The sequence below is a fragment of the Phaenicophaeus curvirostris genome, chromosome 1, assembly GCF_032191515.1.
Source record: "Phaenicophaeus curvirostris isolate KB17595 chromosome 1, BPBGC_Pcur_1.0, whole genome shotgun sequence".
Taxonomy (NCBI): Eukaryota; Metazoa; Chordata; class Aves; order Cuculiformes; family Cuculidae; genus Phaenicophaeus; species Phaenicophaeus curvirostris.
In genome coordinates, this window is record NC_091392.1 from 16,794,208 (window position 1) to 16,813,499 (window position 19,292).

Sequence of the window (19,292 nt, forward strand, 5' to 3'; positions counted from 1 at the left end):
ATGATTTGTGCTGCAGGAGAGAGCTATTCAAGGACTCTGACGGTATGCCTTCAAGTAGTAATATAATGCAAAGAATGAGGAGATAATGTCATAAAGCTAAAATTAAAAAATGAAAGCTGCTAAATAAGGTGAGCCGTGTTACAGCAAGAAACGTAGGCTGGTGAAGTAGCCTGTTGTTAAAAGCGGTTTTGGCTGGAGAGGGACTTGAGGACTGACCCCTGTCAATTAGAGTGTATTGACATATTCTGGGTGCAAGTGCAGGAAGCAGTATAGAACTGGAGACAGCAGTACCACTGGGTTTAGTAGGCAGCTGCAGAACAGACAGTAGGGCCTGTGTATCTGCATAGCCTCCCATTCTTGGTGCCCCATGCCAGGTTATTCAGAGAGAACAATTTACACCAGTTGTTTTGTGTAATCGACCTGTGCTTATGCTTGCCTTGCAGTCAATTTGATGTAGATTTACTTTATTTCAGCCCTTGTTTTTCCTTGTAATGGACCTTGTTACTGAATGAAGATGGGCTTTGCACTTGCAGAGTTTTTTGCAAACAATTGGTTGCTTTAAGAGGAGGGGGATAATGGAACTTTGACAAAGCAGCATAGGGATGGTGTCTCTGAGAAGTTTCTTTCCTTTGGCAGAGCACTGTTTACAGTGGTACTGCTGTGTCTATCCAGTTTCCAATTCAAGTTGAATTCTGTTAAACTTGTTAGAGTTGTGTTTTTAAGTAGTCTTGTATGTGTTAGGGGGCTGTTTACTGTGCAAACAAAATGTAAGCAAATTATGTTGATAAAATCAGACTGACTTACAAAAGCAAATAAGTTAGCTTATACTTGTAACTTCAGCATAGCAGATGTATGATGGATTTTGTAATATCAATTAAAGAATAGCCTACTAGAGTACTTCCCTCATTCCCTCTTTATCTTCAAATTAACTAATTTTTCTGCTGTTTTGACGCACACATAGCTAATGAGTATGTAATTGGATGTCAGAAACCTGTTTAAATCTAACAAGAAGCAGCAGTAAGTGTAGCGTACTGGGTTTTCTTGTTTTAATAAAGCTAACAGCAACATTGTAATGCTACTGCTATGCAATATAGCACATGTATATCAAATTTCAAAAAAAACCCATTTCTTAAGATATAAAGTTGTACTGTGACTTAAGGTGACTTTTCTTTCTACTTAGTAACAATGTATTCCAAGTTGAACAAAATAACATTGAAGTTTTAGCATACTGCCTTGGTGTAACAGAAGGTCCTATAAAAAAAGTACCTATAAAAATGGTGAAGCATCCTATCTTAGATGGGATAAGATTCCTATCTTAACCACCTTCAAAAGCTCTGTTTCATTGTACTTACTTTAAAACTTATGGTTCTCTCACTCATTCTTACAAACTCTCTAAAAAGAAAACCTTTGCAGAAAGCACTGCAGGCTGAGTGGGGTGCTGTCTCTTGGCCAGCCCTTTGCTGTAGAAGTACTAGATAATGTGAAGTCTTACAGAACATAGAAAGACTAGTTGAACCTTTGATTAATCTGAGGACAAAATTTAATTCTGTAATTTTACAGGAATTACAAATGATGTAATTTCAGATTACCTTGTAACAATGTCTGGTTGCTTCTGTACTTCAATTAAAGAATCCTAGAGTGGTTCTCTAGAAATGAAATTTAGAAAGAAAATTTACTAGGTATGTCTCTTTCCCCCCACATCACAATGGTCTTTTGTATTGTTGCAGCAATTTGAAAAGTGGGATTTTACTATTTGTGCTCCATTGTTTGTATATTCTAGATGCATATTAAACCTGATTAAAGATAGTAATTGTCTTTATATTTATGGTTCATAAGTATAGTCATCTGTAACAGCAATCTGTTACGTCCTTCAAAACAGTTTGTCAAATTGGTGTTACTGAAAGGTCTCAATAACATTATCAAATGCATTAATTGAAATGAACTTGATTAATTCTGTTGATAGCTTCATTACTTTATCTGCACTGAACTGCATAGCCATTTATCTCTGTGCTTCTAGTCCATCCATGTAATTTAGAATTTTATTGGCCCCCTGCAGTGTTGAATTATCTGTAGTTGATCACATTAGTGCTTATTCTTCTTCCAGTTTGTGGATATTTAAACTGGTCTTTTATACTTCATACTATATAATTAATTTTGTAATTTGGAACTTGTCAATCCACTCATGCCCCAAGCAGTGCTTATAATGGGAATTGCCCTTACCCGGGTACAGGATCTTGCACTTGGTCTTACTGAGCTTCATGAGATCTTCCTCATGGGCCCAATCCTCAGGCCTGTCCAGGTCCCTCTGGATGGCATCCCTTTCCTCTGGAAAATTGACTTTACCGCCCAGCTTGGTGTCATCTGCAAACTTACTGGTGGTGCACTTGGTCTCAATATCATTGATGAAGATATTAAATAGTATTGGTCCCAGCATGGACCCTTGAGGGACAACAATCATTCCTGGTGTTCCCTTGGCATTGTGCCAGTGACTGTAACTGTTTGGATGTGGCTATTCAGCCAATTCCTCAATTCCTTATCCATCTATCAGTTCATCCATCAAACTGATATCTCTCCAATTTAGTGTCAAGAATTTTGTGGGAGACCATATCAAAGGCCTTGCAGGAGAACTGTAGTTGGAATCCATATCTTCAATAGAAGAAAATATAGATTTGCATTGTTTTCTTTTAGCAAGGATTTCTTAATTTTGACTTGAGCAAAGGCTTTTGTACCAAACTCCACCTATCTCTGAATCAGGTTATTATTGAAAAAAAAACCCCCAAACAACTAATTTTGAAAAGCCATGGATCCTATTAACGAACAGAGTAATCTGGTCCTTTTCTCAGTTATAAAAAAGGAATCTATGCCCTAAATCTTTGCCTTTTTTTGGTATTCAAGTATGACTCAATTAATGATTGACATTGTGGACTGCACGGAAGAGTCCTGGTTTCATTGTTCTATGCTTCTTTCAAGAAACACTTGCCCATAAATTGAGAATGTCTTATCTGAGTACTGTTAATATCAATTTGCAGCAGCATGGTATAGAGAGTAAAACTGTTTCTTTTTGTGCCGAAGTCCACAGAGAACATTCTAGGTTAAAAACCTTGATCTGAACACCACTCAAATAGAAATGTGCTTTTACCATAGTCTTTAAAGCTCCCAAGTTAAACTCATGGCAGTATGTTCCTTTCAGCAAGAGTGGATTCTGTAGTAATTCTGTTTCCAAATGGGTTTGGATTTAGAGCATTACAGTATGGACTGTAAGGTCAGATGAACCTGTTTTTAAAAAACAAAACAAAACATCCCAGAATTATCATCCAAATTCCTGTGTGTGCACAAAATTACCGTGGTGGTTACACCTGCTGGTCAATTATAAAAGAAAGGGAATTAGACAGCATTCTCCTACAAAGTGCATAAATTCATTAATTAAAATGAATGAAAAAGGTTACAAGCTTTAGGAGAATTTTTAGGAGATCGTATACCCCTCATTGTATTAATTTGTGATCAGGCATTCAAAAATAATCTTTAAGCCTGAGCCCTGTATCGGACGTGATTCAGAGGGATATTTTACTCCGGATGACCTGGGGAAAAGAAAGATATTATGTGATAAAGTACTCTTGTAGGTTTGGGGTTTTTTTGTTTGGTTAGTTTTTTTTTTTTTTAAATTTTGCATTTTCCTTTAGTCTTCTGTCTCCCTTTCTTGCCTGATAGCAGCGTAAGCAGACACGGTGTGAAATCTGCATTACCACAGTAAAAGAGATTTGGGTGAGAAGTTCAGTGTTACCTGTGATTGTCACAGACTTTCATGGGGGCAGCCTTGCCTGCTTCCCACCTTCTGCAGGTGATACAGCAGGGGAAGAACTGCCTAGGAACATCACCAACAAGGCTGTTGAGAACTTTGAGCTTTCAATGGGCCATGAAGCTTTTGAACATCAAGATTAACAATTTACTCTTGTAATGAGTGGCACTGGCTGTAAGTCAGTTTACCAAGGCTCAGGGAAGTAAAATTCATCCTGTATGTTCTCTTGCTACTATCTCTTCCACTGTTAAAAAAAAATAGAAAATTAGGTCATACTTAGTTACTTCATTAGCAGGAAGCCCAGAACTGGAAGATACATATATATGAAGTAATTACTGTCTGGGGAAGCTATCACAGTGGAGCATATTTCAATGTGTATGTTCATGCAGTGCTGCCTTTCTGATAGTAATTATGGCTAGCTCTGCCCTCGCTTATGTTTTAGCAATAATGGACAACTATGGAGATATAATCATGTTTGCAGTTAACTGAGAAAACCGATGTGGATTAGAGGCTAAGGGCTACCCTTTTTACAGGAATCTGATGTAATAGAGGTGGGAAATTCAGGAAAAGCTTTTAAACCAACTCAAATGTTTAAAAAAGTCATAGCTCTTACTGTTCTAATTATGAGTCTTTATCCAGTAATTGTATTGGAAATATTATTTTCAGTTTAGATATAGATGAGGTTCTTTGACAGCTAGATGTTTGTTCTCAGTTAATTCTGATAAACAGTGTAAAAGGATTTCTCATTGTATGTACTAGCAATTTTCTCTTTTTTTGTGAACTCTGAGCTAAGTTGGGCTTTCCACCTCTGTAGTGCTTAAACACAAACTGCAATTCAGGCTTGTTTCCTGTCTTTCCAAGTCCATGAAATGTTTAGGAGGAAGGCACTACAGTCCCAGCAGTCCTCTCACTTTGTGTTGATCAGCAAATATTCATGCTCCTCAGAGGCACGAAATACTAAAATGTCAGATGCCTGAGAGAGGCACGGAATTCACTGTATTAATATAAACAGAAAGAGCCAAATGCAGTAGTTGAAAGTCGTTGAGTTGAAAGATAAGCTATTTTGTATCACCAAGGCAAGATTGCCTGCTTTTTTATTTGACTTTCTCAGTCCCAGCTTTGAACGCCTGTGGAGGAAGTAATTTGAGAGCAGAACTGTAGCTTGTTAGGTGTATTCCTTGCAAAACCCTTTGCCTGATCAGGGTTCTCTTTATTGTATACATCATGGATTTTATCAGCAGCTTTCTTCCTAAGCTACAGGTATTCTGTGAAAATATAAAATGAAAGGAAGTCTTTGCTTTCCTTATGTAATAAATAAATGTACATTGTAGGTAGACTTCCTGAGTTTGGCTTTTTTTTTGTTAATGGGGGAAGTGCTCTAGAATTGGTTCTTGTGAAAAATTGCATGAATTTTGTGGTTTAGTAATCTAGACATGAATCTGTTAATCCTGATTATTTTAGTTGTGCCTTTGTTGTACTGTAGATGACTATGAAGGACCAGGGCCAAATTACATTTTTGAATGTAGATATTGCAATAGTGTTTTTAAATAGAAAAAAAAATAGGGAGGTGGAACACAGCTGACATTGACCAAAACAAAATAATTTTTACTTGGCTGTTCACTTAAAACTAGATCTTTGTTGTGATTGTCAGCAAACAGGAGAAATAAATACAGTCTGTTATTTCTAAATAAGTAGGAAAATTGTCTCCTTAATAAACTTGTACTGTAAGTGGTATTTCCAATTTTCTCTGTTTCTGTATAGAGAGGTACCTTAGTTCTACTTGGGAAGTTTGTTTGAGACTGAATGGCTTTAATGTAAAAATAAACAGTTGATGCACAGAAACAGAATGTTGCAGGAGAACTATAAAAAACCTGAAATGCTGTTTGAAATCTTCTGTTGGCATAGTTGTTCTCCTTTACTTCTTTTTGTAATTTACATTGTTGGCTTCCCTTGTTTCAGTTCGTTCTTAGTGGTTTTATTAACCATTTCTTATTTCCTAATCTTCTTTTCCCTTGTTTCATACCTTCTAACATCAGCCTCATCTACTTCTGCTTCTCTGACGTTCTACATGAAATAACACACAAGATGTACTTTCCTGCTTTTTTCCAGCAAAGGTCCTGAAAAGGATCTTACTCTGTCTTTTCAACATTGGATTGCATTTTATTTCCTGTTTTCTGCATGCAGTCAGAATAACTCTTTGTTCCATTGAGAAGATTAAGGGCAGTGTTTGCTTAAAAAAAATTAATGAAGTGCCTAACAGAGCTATTATTCATTTTGGAAACGAGTTGCTGTGGTTGCCATAGTAATAATAAGCCCTCTATTAAAGCTATTTTCTATATGTACTGCCTGTATTATAATATGCTGTTGGGGGAGCTGCAGTTCTGCTCATCTATGCTCTTGGAAGAATTTTCTAGCTTTGTGTAGTTAAATTATCCAAGGAATTTATGTTATAGGAACATAAAACATGTACATCTAGTTTATTATATCTATCGTGGAGTTGATCGTGCAGGCCATCACTTCATGTAGCCGTTACAGTAGTCTCAATGCAATAACAGCTGTGTCAAAAATGAATAACGCATGAAGAGAAATTTTGAAGTCCTTTAATATTTCTTGACTTATTTTTTTAGTTCTATGTAACTGACAGAATGATGAGCTTGTAGTTCCAAGAAAAATACTTTCAGACTTGGTTGTTTTCCCTCCTGTTTTTTAAGTGTGAAGGGTAATAGCTCATTACCAGAAAGCTGGTAAATTAAGAGCATGTTTTCTTTGTAGGCTGCCCTATGAAGTATTTATGGAACACAAAGAATCTTGAAATCTACTCCAGTAAAAGAATGCTGTCCTAAGATTTATTTTAGAATAATTGCTTTAAACATTTTTTCTTCTTCAGAGAACTGTGTATCTGAATGTATTATAGTAAAGCAGGTAAAACAAAGTTTCTGAAATTAAATTAATTGCATCAATTTTAAGCATTTACATACGACATTATACTTTCATAAGATATCCCAGCCCAACAAAGTCTATTCCAAAAATAAATGCTGTATTGTAAGTGTGAGTGAGTCAGCTAGTACTAGCAAATGGGGATATTATTGTTCTAAAATCTTTGAGGGTTTATAAATATTTTGATACTTATTGGTCACAAAGTTACGTGAAATAATGAGACAAGTGAAAAAGTAGCAAGTGAGGTTCAAAGTGTTGCTTCAAAAAGTATCCTTTCAATCTGAGATAGAGTTTATAGACAGGATTTTACAAATACTGCTTTTGGATCTCGTTGATTTCAGCTCTGAATCAGTAGGTTCAACTTAATTCTGTGCTAAAGTGTTAAGAAATGCTTGTTTCTGTGCCAAGAATGTTTTACAACCACTCATTTTCGAAATAATTCTTCTGGAATTTTAAGATGATGTTAATTATATTGAAGCAAGGATAATTTTTGCATTACTATCTTGATAGAAAATGTATGTCTGATTTGTAGGTGGCATTAAAACTCCTTTGTCAAAATCCTGTACTGAAGAACATATTCTTCAGCTCATAACTAGGACATCTAATTCCTTGGGAAATCTACAAGGGGAAAGAGTTAGCATAATGACAATAAATTGAAATTATGCTTTGACTAGGGAGAATGTAACTTTTCAACCAATGACAAATTCTTTAATGGTTAATTGGATATTAAATAGAGGACAAATTTCAAATAGAAGTGCAGGTACTTTTCTTTGGTACTTTTAAAGTCTTGGTTGAGGAAGGCTTTCTTCTGGTGCCTTGACTTAGTGTTGCCAACTATGGGATAGGCATAAAGAAATAAGTTTTTATGAGACAGCGATTTATCAGTTTGAAACCTTTGCAGCTGTACTTCTATACTGCTATGTTCTATGCAATAAAAATTAATAAACTCACTATGTAGGTGGTGTCTATTTGTACCCTTCACAGCAGAAATGTGGTAGCTTTAGATTTGTTATTTATTTGCCCCAAATTTAATTCTTTCCTGGTTGGCTTTATTAAAGCAAAATTGAGAACACTGGATAGCCAAGGACTAATTCAGGGAAAAAAGACATGCCCATGACATTACGGGTGTAGAAATGCTGTGACTATTACCCCTCTGTGTCCGTCCTGCCTCCCCCTGCCCCCCCAAAAAACAAACAAAACCCCCCAGTGCTTATTAATAATAACATAAGCCTTTTCTTCACAACTATTGTGAAGGAATATTAACTTGGCCAAGAGACTATTATGAATGAAAACTGGATAACAAAGCTGTGAAGTTCAGATGAGCATTTCTTTGGAAGAAAACCAAAAATTCATCTTTTTCTGGGGTAAAGTATTAGCCATTCCTAGTGCTGTGTAAACAATTACAAAAATCAATGTAGAGGAAGTCAGTAGTTAACAAAATCTTGTCGTACTAAGTTGTTATTTTGTAATATCAAGTCATTTGGGTTTTGTATTAATCCTTTGCCATAAGTATTAACAATAACGGGTGCAAATGTTCAAGAAATTAAATATAACCTTCATCTAGACTCATAACTTTGACTGTTTTATGCGTTTTCTGCATTTGATGTTGTATAGATACGTCTTTGTGATGACTTACTTCTACTGACCTTCCGTACTAAAGATGGCCTGGAGTAAGGGTAGTATGCTTAGGTGTTAGTGATGACAGAAAGGCCCCAGTTTTTATTTTCCTTGTTGGAAATGGATCAGAGAAGGCTTGCACATTGTATATTAACAGCAAGCAATGTATATTAGGCTTCTACTAAGTGCCATAATACATAGCCTAGAATATAATTTCCATTATTTTCTATGTTATACTAAGCTTCATACTAGAATAAAATAAAGAACTCAGCATTCAAGGAACGTCTTTATATAAGAATCAGACAGAGTATCTTGATACACATACAGCTCTAGCTGCATCTTCAGACTTGATCTTCCAATTTACCTGCTTCATCGTAGCAAGTTATTTTTGACATCTCTTCTATTAATTTGCATTCACCCTTTTGTTTTGTGAATCCATTGGATTGAGGCATTTGCAGATAAACACAGGGCATCCTTCTTTCTTGGGTGCCAGGAAGGATTCTGTATTGGATGATGTTGAGCTAACAGCTTTTCCTGGTTTTTATCATGTCAAGGCTGTTTAGAAGAGCAGCATATCATACCTGTTTTCTAACATTTTGTCAAGTGTCTGATTTGCTTCTGTTTTTGGAAAGATGATGTAATCAAGTGTCTTTTTCTTTGTGTGGCATATTTGTGAATTTATTTGCATTTAAGACAAGATTCTAACTTCTGACAGGTATTTTGTATGTTTTTATAGCTCTTGTGTTCTCAACAAATTCATGTCTAGCTATTTGCTGCCTTGAGCATGCACTATGTTAAATATTGGCCCAGTATGGAACTCTTCTTTAAAGTCATGTGTTATATGGAGAAAATTCAGCCTTAAATGGATTTTTCCCATTACAAGGTGCTGTAGAATATGAATGTACTCAGCACTTCTTGATGGGAAGGTTAAATATTCAGTAAGAAACATGAGAGGAAAAGGGAAGAACCTGGTGTTTAAAAGAAAAACAAATGAAAATTGAAGATGTGATAGTGTAGCAACTTACAGACTAGAACTTAGTATATTAATTCTGAGATAAAAACATCAGAATAATTTCAGCCCTTTCAGGTCTTTTGGTTTCTTTTTCAAAATAAAACTAAGATTCGTCTGTCTCAAAGTAACCCAAGAACTCGAGTACAAGTATTTAATTTAAATGTTATCATTTGATTTCATGAAGTGCCTTGATAGGTCATTTGTAAGAATAAATCCCATCATAAAACCAGTAATAGGTACACTTGATATAAAAGTTATGCATGTATTTCAAATAAAATATAAGCGTAATTCATAGATTTTAAGCGTATTATTAGAACAGCTTAACTGAGAATCTTTTTAGTATATCTAAAATATTACTCTATGTGCTTTGACTTTTCTTGCCTCTCTTGTCACCAGAAACTTTTTTTATTTTATGCTCTAGTAGTATTAGACTCTAAGAGTAACTTTTTTCCCTGCTTTTATAATTGTTGAGAAAGGCAATGTTCTTGGTTTTCTTTCCTCTTTTTTTGGTGTAGAACCATTGGAGAAAAGTATAGTGTGAACTGATGCTTTAACAGCAGTGATGTGCTAGGGTTGGATTCTATGCTTTTGGGATGATAATCATGAAAGCTTGCTGCTAGATCCAGTAAGAATTCTTGCATAGCCTCTTAGAGTTGCGATGTGTGGAGTTTGTCAGTGACAGAATGCTAGTTGAGTGTAAATGTACTGAAAAGTTAGACCCAGAATTTTATATGCTTTTTGGATTAGTCTGAAATCCTGGGATTTTGGAGGATTGTGATATAGGACAGCAGTCAGTGTTGGTACAGAAACGGAATTATCATATACCCAGGGCTAGTGGTTTGTGATGGAATTGCCTTAACTCTCAGATATGCAATCATCTGCCTGTCTAACAGTTTCTATGCTGAAAGCAATTACTGCACCACTTATGAAAGTAAAAATGGAAACAAAAGCCTTGAGAGAAAGTTCAGAAGGATCCTGTATGACATGACAACAGAGTAGAGGAGGTTATTAAATAGAAGAGGAGGCTATTAAATACCATCTGAAAGATGAATTTTTGTGTCAAATAAGCAGACTGGAGCAGAATATAAATCCTGTCAGGCTAAATGCATAGAAACAGTTCTAAAAGAGTTTGACAAACAACTTGCAAAAGGTATAAAAACTAGTGTTAAATGTTTTTTATCAAATATATTGGGAGAAGGAGCATCTGTAGGCCTAGCAGTCAATCCCAGTGTAAAAAGAGCACCCAGAGGGGATGAGGCTTTGACAGAGGAACATAAATAAGTATTTAATTAGTATTCAGAATTCAAGAATGTAGGGAGGTATTCACTCCCAAAGCCTACTTTGTGGAGAACTAGTCAGAGGATCTGTTTAGAATAAATGTTAAGTTGTAAAACAAAGATGTTTTGTCCTTGGTGTGCATTTTTACTTTCATATCCAGTGTTGAGATTTTCTTCCAGAAAGAGCAGTCCTTTGAAAACTAGTCCCATAGGATATGTACGTTATTGTTTGGAATTATACAGCAGCTCAAACCACCCCTAATTAAAGGAAATGCTCGTTGCAGAATAGTGTCAGGGATGAAAACTGATTTCTGTTTATACTGGCTGAAATAAAACATTATTCTTTCTTCATCTCTTTCAAAGAATGACTCCTTAGTTAAGTAAGTCCTGCAAGTAGTTGTTTATATTTAGCCTAGGAACAGAGGCTTCATTTGAAATAGTGCCATAATCTTTGTCAGAACTGTCTTTACTTGCTCCTGAACGTAGAAGGAAAGCTCAGCTGCATCACAGGATGGGAAGTTTTACTAGAATGAGCTGTATTCCAGTTTGTATAGTTCCTATCTTTGGCCTTAAATGAGTTACTTAGGAGTGAGTAGAATTTTTGTCCTGAGTAATTTGTTACCAGTTTAATCATGGTCTCCATATGTGACAGTAAATTTGCATCTTTTACTGTTTTATGTGTTTGTTGTTGGGTTTTTCCTCTCTACAAGAGTTGTTTTTAGAAGCTGATACCCATGTTTGCATAGATTCCTATTTCAGTTGAGTTAAGGGAAGAGAAAAAAAACCCAGTAAGATGAAAGATTAGGGAGTTCAATGGGGTGTAGAATTGAGAATGAGCAGTTGATGTTAGTCTAAAATAATAACAGTAGTTTCTAAGATGCAACTTATTTTCTGTTTTCCCATAGACTATGCTTGTTACATAGTTTGAATAGTTTGCTTGTGTGTAACAGTAGCCCAAACTTGAAACTTTAGCAAAATGGTTGTGGAAGAAGTACTAAACTAATGCATGAGATCTGTTCCTTACAGCCAAACTACCAGTGACATAAATTGATCAGGCCTGGTAAAGCATCCATGTTCATAAATACTGCACAAGGACTGATGGAGCAGTATGATGCACACTTGGAGATCACTTGCCTTTGAAGACTGTTCTGGCCTTCATTGTTATTAATCCAACACTGGAGCTTATAATAATGTTTTGAGATGGAGGAGAAATACGTATATAATTTGTAGATGTATTTAGTTAAAGCAGATGTCCGTTTTGTTTAATACTGAAATTATACAAAATACTAGTTTTCTAGGGTTTTTTTCTGTGTTATGTTACCTGCTAAGTACAATGTAGTGCTTGCTAGCTTGAGAATTTACTTGACATAGAATCATGGGTGGAATTGAAGCCTGTTGCATATGTTAGGCCTGCGGGCGAGTATCTAAACTGCTGACTGCCCTGCTCAGAGGCTGAGCTAACTCCCTAGGGTATGGAGAACTACTGGAGGTGACATGAAAAATTGTTGAAAATAAGAAACTACAGTTGACAGAAATTATATATCGCACCTATGAGATGCCAAAACTTCCCAAGTAGTGAAGGGGTAATTGTGTGAGAAATGTCCAAACAGTGTCATTGCGTGGAAAGGAGGACTGGGGCCACTTTAGAAGTTGCAATGATAAAGGACCAGCAGTGCCTAGGTAATCATCTCAGAAATACCAAATCTGAGTATAGCTGTAGTGAAACTGAGGCTGTGAAGTGAAGAAGTGATAGAAGTGCTTTGTTAATTTGGGGCAGAGAAAAGGAGATAGAAGAGTCATGGAAAAAAATGATGGATAAGGGTAAGGTATGCGAGGAGGTGCTCTCTGGGGGTACCTATTGGGCATCTTGTGCTTGATCATTGCAGCTGGAGTCTGACAATAATTTAAACCAGTCAAGACTGAACAGTACAAGTGAAACCTGCTTCAACTGCCAGGAGGACTTGGGGAAAGAGGGCTTCCTTGGGCTGGCAAGGGGACACCTGACTGGGTGGATCAAGAGTCCTGCTATCACTAACTTAGTGCTTTTTCCAGGCCTGTTGTGGAGCCACTACTCCCTAACAAGATGGGTATCAAAATACCTGATTTATGATGCTTCTGGTCATACACTGCCAGTACTGGTAGACTGGGTGGTAGTTCTTGGGTTTGACAGTCCTTGAGAACTTTAATATTAGAATTTTATCTTCTCTGCTTTTGTAGACTAGAAAATCGAATTGCATGCAAATCAGGTTAATGAATCAGATTTCTGCTTGCTTTGGGAAAATTGCTACAGTTGCTATGACCTAAAACAGTATAGCATATGAATTTACAAAATTGCCTTTTAATTGCAACACTTTTTCTGATCTCTGTCATGCCTTATGAAGCCAGCTGTTTCCATTCTCTGGAATGTAAAGGTTTTGTTCTAATGTGAACTTCTGGATAAATATCTATTTAAGACCAAATGTCGAGATCTTCTAAAGATGATCACAAACACCATGATAACAATTTCTCTATATGGGAACTCGTGTCCTTCATTCTGCTGGTCACCATCTCTCCCCATCTTTTTAGAAGTTTTTAGTTCATAATTTAAGGTTTTCTTAGCAATACAGTGCATTGTCTTGGCCAGCAATGAGTATTAGTGTGAAATTACAGGTGGTGGTTTGAGGAAAGATAGAGCTGATATATACAGGAGTGAGGGCCACATAGGCAGAAGATAAGGTATAATGAAGTCTGGAGAAGAAGGTGAAGTGGATAAATGGGGCTCATGAGTGATGTGTAAGAAAGAATTAGAGGTTAGGAAAATTCTGTCAGAAGGGATGAAGATTTCAATTTGGTTTTGTAATCATACGAAGGAACCTTGATGTAAGAGTGAACTTCATCATCCTTACTACTGTTTTGTACATATCTCACTAGGCTCTTTAGATGCCTCTGTGCTTAAAGAAGGGGAAGTTAAAGAGAGTTCAAAGACTTGCCATATCTTGATCTTCACTGAACCTAAAATGACTCTGTTTGGGTTTCTGTTACTGAAGTTCCCTTACATATTTTGTTTTAAAGTTGGAACTGGTAAAATGAGCTTAAATTTGGTTTTCACAGACTCACACAGAATCACTGGGTTGGAAAGACCCCCCAGGATTGTTGAGTCATACCATTCCTATCAACCAGTAAAACATGCCCCATAGCACCTCATCTACCCATCCTTTAAACGCCTCCAGGGATGGTGACTCAACCACCTCCCTGGGTAGCCTGTTCCAGTGTCCAGTGATCCCTTTCTGTGAAAAATTTTTTTTCTGATGTTCAGCCTGAACCTCCCCTGGCAGAGCTTGAGGCCATTCCCTCTTGTCCTGTCCCCCGTCACTTGGGAGAAGAGGCCAGCTCCCTCCTTTCCACAACCTCCCTTCAGGTAGTTATAGACAACAATAAGGTCTCCCCTCAGCCTCCTCTTCTCAAGGCTGAACAACCCCAGCTCTCTCAGCTGCTCCTTGTAAGACTTGTTCTCCAGCCCCTTCACCAGCTTTGTTGCTCTTCGCTGGACACGCTCCAGAGCCTCAACATCCTTCTTGTGGTGAGGGGCCCAGAACTGAACACAGTATTCAAGGAGTGGTCTCACCAGTGCAGAGAACAGGGGCAGAATAACCCCCGTGGAACTGCTGGTCACATCATTTCTGATACAAGCCAAGATGCCATTGGCCTTCTTGGCTACCTGGGCACACTGCTGGCTCATGTTCAGTTGGCTGTCAATCAACAGCCCCAATATTTTGCGTAATAGTGTATTTTTTCATTTCTAGATTAAGGAGGAGGCAATGATTTGCATATGCCAATTAATAAAGAGGAAGAGGAAGAATTGACATTACAATTTTTGTGCAAAGAATACTTGCTGTAGATGATCAGCATGTTGAATAGTGATGGACTGTAGATAAGAAAAAAAATGAAATGGTATCAGTTACAGTCAGCGTAGTTATGTGATAAACTCTGTAGAATATTTAATCTTACTGTTGTTACAGACCTAGACAGACCACAGGTACAAGGAAATGTAAGGGTGAGGAATTTTCTGTTTGCTGGAAATCAAATAAGTCTGTTCATATTTGATGTGTTCTTATGCTTCTTCCTTTAGTGTTTGGTGTTCTAGTCTTTGGATGGCCCAAGGTATGTGACTAGAGTTTATTTTTGGCTATGCTTAATATGCTGTTCCTAAATACTTAGGTGTTCTGCTGTTTTGGTACAACAGCACGGTAATACATGTCTAAATATAATTGTTACTGATAGAAAATAACCTTGACTTATGTATGTATTATTGCTTTAACATGATGTCACCTTGGCATCCTTGTATGTCTTTATCTATAGGAAAGTTATAAATTAGCTCATTGAAAAACAAAGCTACAGAACAAACCGTGGCTTTAAGTAAGAAAAATGTTACGAGATTATTTTTTTTTCCAGTTTTTCCTCTGTCAGTGTATTTTGACTTTTTCAAGGGTTTGAAATGCTTTAGAAAAAAAGCATCTATTAATGAAACTTTTTTTTGTCAGTGACAATGGTATTTTAAAGCTTATAGACAGAAGTGTTTCACTGATGTTCTAAGGAGGTCATCCTTTTTCTTTAGAGTGGATTCCAGACTTGTATAAGGCACATTCTCTTGAATGTTCAGATCTTGTTTCGTAATATCCATTATTTTTCTCTGCTTTTCTGAGTTTCTGATCCCAATGCAGCATCTCTTCACTGTTTTGCTTGGGTTTTGGTGATATAACTTCACTGTTCCAATTGAGACCTCTGTGCAGCTTCTGTTGTTTTGACTGAGCTTGCCCCTCAATGTGGCAGGGAAAACGTATCATGTTGAATGTGTGTCCGGTACTGTAAAATTTTCTTTACTTTAACAATTGTCAGTTAGCCCATGACTGTTTGAATACTGTGTTCAGTTCTGGGCCCCTCACCACAAGAAGGATGTTGAGGCTCTGGAGCGAGTCCAGAGAGGAGCAACAAAGCTGGTGAAGGGGCTGGAGAACAAGTCTTATGAGGAGCAGCTGAGGGAACTGGGGTTGTTTAGCTTGGAGAAGAGGAGGCTGAGGGGAGACCTTATCACTGTCTACAACTACGTGAAAGGAGGTTGTAGAGAGGAGGGATCTGTCCTCTTCTCCCAAGTGACAGGGGACAGGACAAGAAGGAATGGCCTCAAGCTCTGCCAGGGGAGGTTTAGGCTGGACATCAGGAAAAAATTTTTTACGGAAAGGGTCATTGGACACTGGAAAAGGCTACCCAGGGAGGTGGTTGAGTCACCATCCCTGGAAGTGTTTAAAAGTTGGGTGGACGAGGTACTGAGGGGCATGGTTTAGTGATTGATAGGACTGGTTGGACTCAATGATCCTGGGTGTCTTTTCCAACCTAGTGATTCTGTGATACTGGGAATAGAAGCATGTATACTAAAAAGTAGGCTGAGGAATGTTCCACAAAGTTGCCTGATTGCACTCAGTATCTATTAACATAGGTATCCCTATGGATAGTAGTTATCTTGTATTTTATTAGTTTGTTAGAATTACCATGTAGTTCTAATGTCATTGGACCTTATAAGAAGACATGATCCTTGTAAACAACGTTGTGCTAATTTGAATATATCTGTTTATGTTAATTGATAAGTTTCCTTAGTTCTCATGAAATAATTTTCTTTTAATAGAAGAGTTACGGAAATTGAGTTGGTCTGGCATTCCCAAACGGGTTCGTCCAATTGCATGGAAGCTTCTTTCAGTAAGTTGGTTTTTTTTTTCCTTATTTTTTCCTTTGCATTTAGTAGTAATAGTTTTTTCAACCACTGCAAATAAATTACTTGAGTTATAATCCATCAGAGGTACTTGCAAACATTATGTCTTGTAGCTGAATTGTAATTAAAGTTCTGTTCTTTTGCTCAATTTAAAGATTAATTTGTTGAAGAGAAGGGAGGGGAATGAGACATAGTAGTAAATCATGTCAGCTGTATATCTTCATTTTTCAGCCTGGCTTTCTGTGAAAGAAAGGCTTAGGCGATAACAGTGACCTCTTTCAACCAGTTTTGATGGAATGCTGGACAGTTCAGGGACAAGTACTTCCTTACAGTTGTCTTCAAAATAGGCATGCAGTAGAGAAGATGAAGCCTATCAGCGTCCTTTGAAAGGCTTCATTCTGTTTTCACGTTAAAGTAACTACAAGAAAGGATTAAGACTGTACTGAGGAAAAGCTGTGACAGGATCTTAGGGGTTTTTTGGCTGCTTTTTCTATAGTGGTTTAAGACGAACAAATCTGAGCCACTGTGTTCAATTACCTTGTGGCATTGGCTCTCCTGATGTCAGACCTCAAAGCTGGGTGAGGGAGACAAGCTAATTAAAAAGATAATCACTTTTGTAATGTGATTTTTTTTTTTTTTTTTTTTTTGCTGGCTAAGCTCTCTGAACTTTGGCCAGTGGTCACAGGATTTTTCAACGAGAGAAGCTTGGGAGTAGGTTGACTGAAGTATCATAGAATTGCACACGGAGGTGTTTCTGTCAGGCATCAGAGGCAAGCCTGTAGGAGTCTGGGATTCACGGAGTTTGGTTTTACAGAACTGGATTTGTCTTTTAATCCCTGTGTTTACACTGTGCTTGAAAAGGTTATTCTGCAAAAATAAAGTGTGCTCCTCATAGGAGTATTTTTCATGTCAGTCTTTTCAGCTATAATACTTGTGATAGCAAACGATTGTGCATTTTAGCTGTTTGTCAGCCCATGATTGGGAGAAGAACTTGTGAAGATGTTTGTATTAAAAAGAAACAAAAATCTCACGCTGTCTACTCTCAAGAGGCTGCGAAAGACACTTTATCAGCAAATCTTCATGCATTTAAGAACTGTTTAAAATTCTGAGTTATACACACAACAGTTTAACACTATTGAATTTTTCAGAGAGTAGACTTAAATAGCTTTGCTTTTTATAGAATAATTCAGCAGGGAATGTGAAGTATTTACCTCAGATTGAGACTGATTTCCAGTGACTGAGTCTCTTTGCTGATGAGTTCTACTAAATTTGTCGTTCCTTCTAATGTTAAATGCAAATGCAGCTTCTTAATGGTGGATATACAAATATCTTGCTGTAACCGCAGTTAAACATGTGTTGTACAGTTTATTTCAGTTCTGTTTCCAAAGATGTTTGAGATTTTGGTAATGAAAAGAGCATTTCTTTTTTTTTTTCGTCTTGAAGTTTTGGATAACTGTTCTAAAATACTCAAAGTAGAGAAATTATGACTCACTCAAAATTGACTGAAACATGGTAAGCTAAAGCATAAGGATAGGTTACATTTTGAACCCGAGGACTGGCAGTTAGGTTTAGAGAGTTGGAATTATGCAGAAGTTAACTGCAGTTGCCATCTTGCTTTCATGTAAGAGCACAGGCTTTCCATGAGCTTCAACTTCATTCCATAAGTTGATTTTATTTTAGTATTTCTGAGGCTCTAGTCTAGAGAAATTGCTAAATGTAGAGTTCCCTTGTTCTTTTGTTTTAATCACTCCCATTCAGGATCCATTCCAGTTCAATTCTTATCTTCACCTGTCTTGCCATATCTCTGGAAAGAGAGTCTTCAGGTTATTTTATTCTTACAATTAAGAATTAAGTGGATTTTTCTGGGTTTTTTGAGGAAGAAACTTACAGAAGTATGTGGTGGAGGTTGTGGGTTTTATTTTTAATGTCACCAAATAGCAATATTTTACATGTTCTCAGCTTTTCCTATGTAATTGTTACCTTTATTTCTTATCTACTAAGTACTTGTCAATTAATACATTTTGGAAACTCGAAGACAAGGCATTTGCTAATCATTACTTAGGGCAGCTGATTGTTTCATCTTCCTTTCAAAGTGGGGAAGAAAATGTGCTTTGAGTATTTGTCATCATAAACTCCATGATGCTTTTTTCTTACAGTAATTAAATTTTAAGTCACATTGTTGTTTAAACATGTTACCTAGTGCTAATGTACGTCCTGTTTAAGAGAGAGTAGCGTGATCATCTTTTGTGCAATAAAGTGCGTTGGGAGCTATTGGGGAAATAAATGTAGAAAGATAAAACTGCTTTGGACAAAGATCAGTTGCAAAACCAAAAAAAAGACCAAAAAACCCAAAAGCAACCAAAGCATGATTCAGAGATAAATTAAAGCTGGATGTATTTGTTTTGGACTTTTTCAGAAGTCTTACTAAAGAAGCCCAAACTATGACTCATTTGGGGAACTGTGTACGTTTAGTAATATCTGAGGGAGATGGCGATTGTCTTGTTTGTAAAATCACCATTATAGTTGAAATTTCTAAAATATGATTTGAAATAATTGAACTGTTGAGATGTTTATTACATAGTCAGAAGGTTATAATTTTACGATGTCTAAGTACATTTTTTCAAAGAGAAAATTTGGTCTCAGGGGCTCTTGAAATTATGCACGTCTACTGATAACAGTATATAAAAAAAATAATTTTCTTTTAATACAACAAAACCATTAGGTATATTGCACCTAACTAGCAAGTAGAATTTTTTAGGCCCACTTCTCTTCTGAACAGTAAAACTGAAGATATGGTTACAAAAGGCTCTGGAGGAAATTAATGAATAAATGGATTAAACTCTTCACCAATTTATTCCTCAATGATATATTGCAAACCCTTCCAACTTTTGAAAACAAAACCTAATTTGT

The 19,292-nt window shown here is 36.7% G+C and overlaps 1 protein-coding gene across 1 annotated transcript in view; it reads left to right on the top strand.

Annotated features, from left to right (window-relative positions):
- TBC1D22A (TBC1 domain family member 22A) overlaps positions 1 to 19,292 on the top strand; it is a 171,424-nt gene that overhangs the window by 9,212 nt on the left and 142,920 nt on the right. The window contains exon 5 of the mRNA XM_069849907.1: positions 16,299 to 16,369. Coding sequence (XP_069706008.1) covers positions 16,299 to 16,369 — 71 coding nt within the window. The remainder of the gene's footprint in view (positions 1 to 16,298; positions 16,370 to 19,292) is intronic.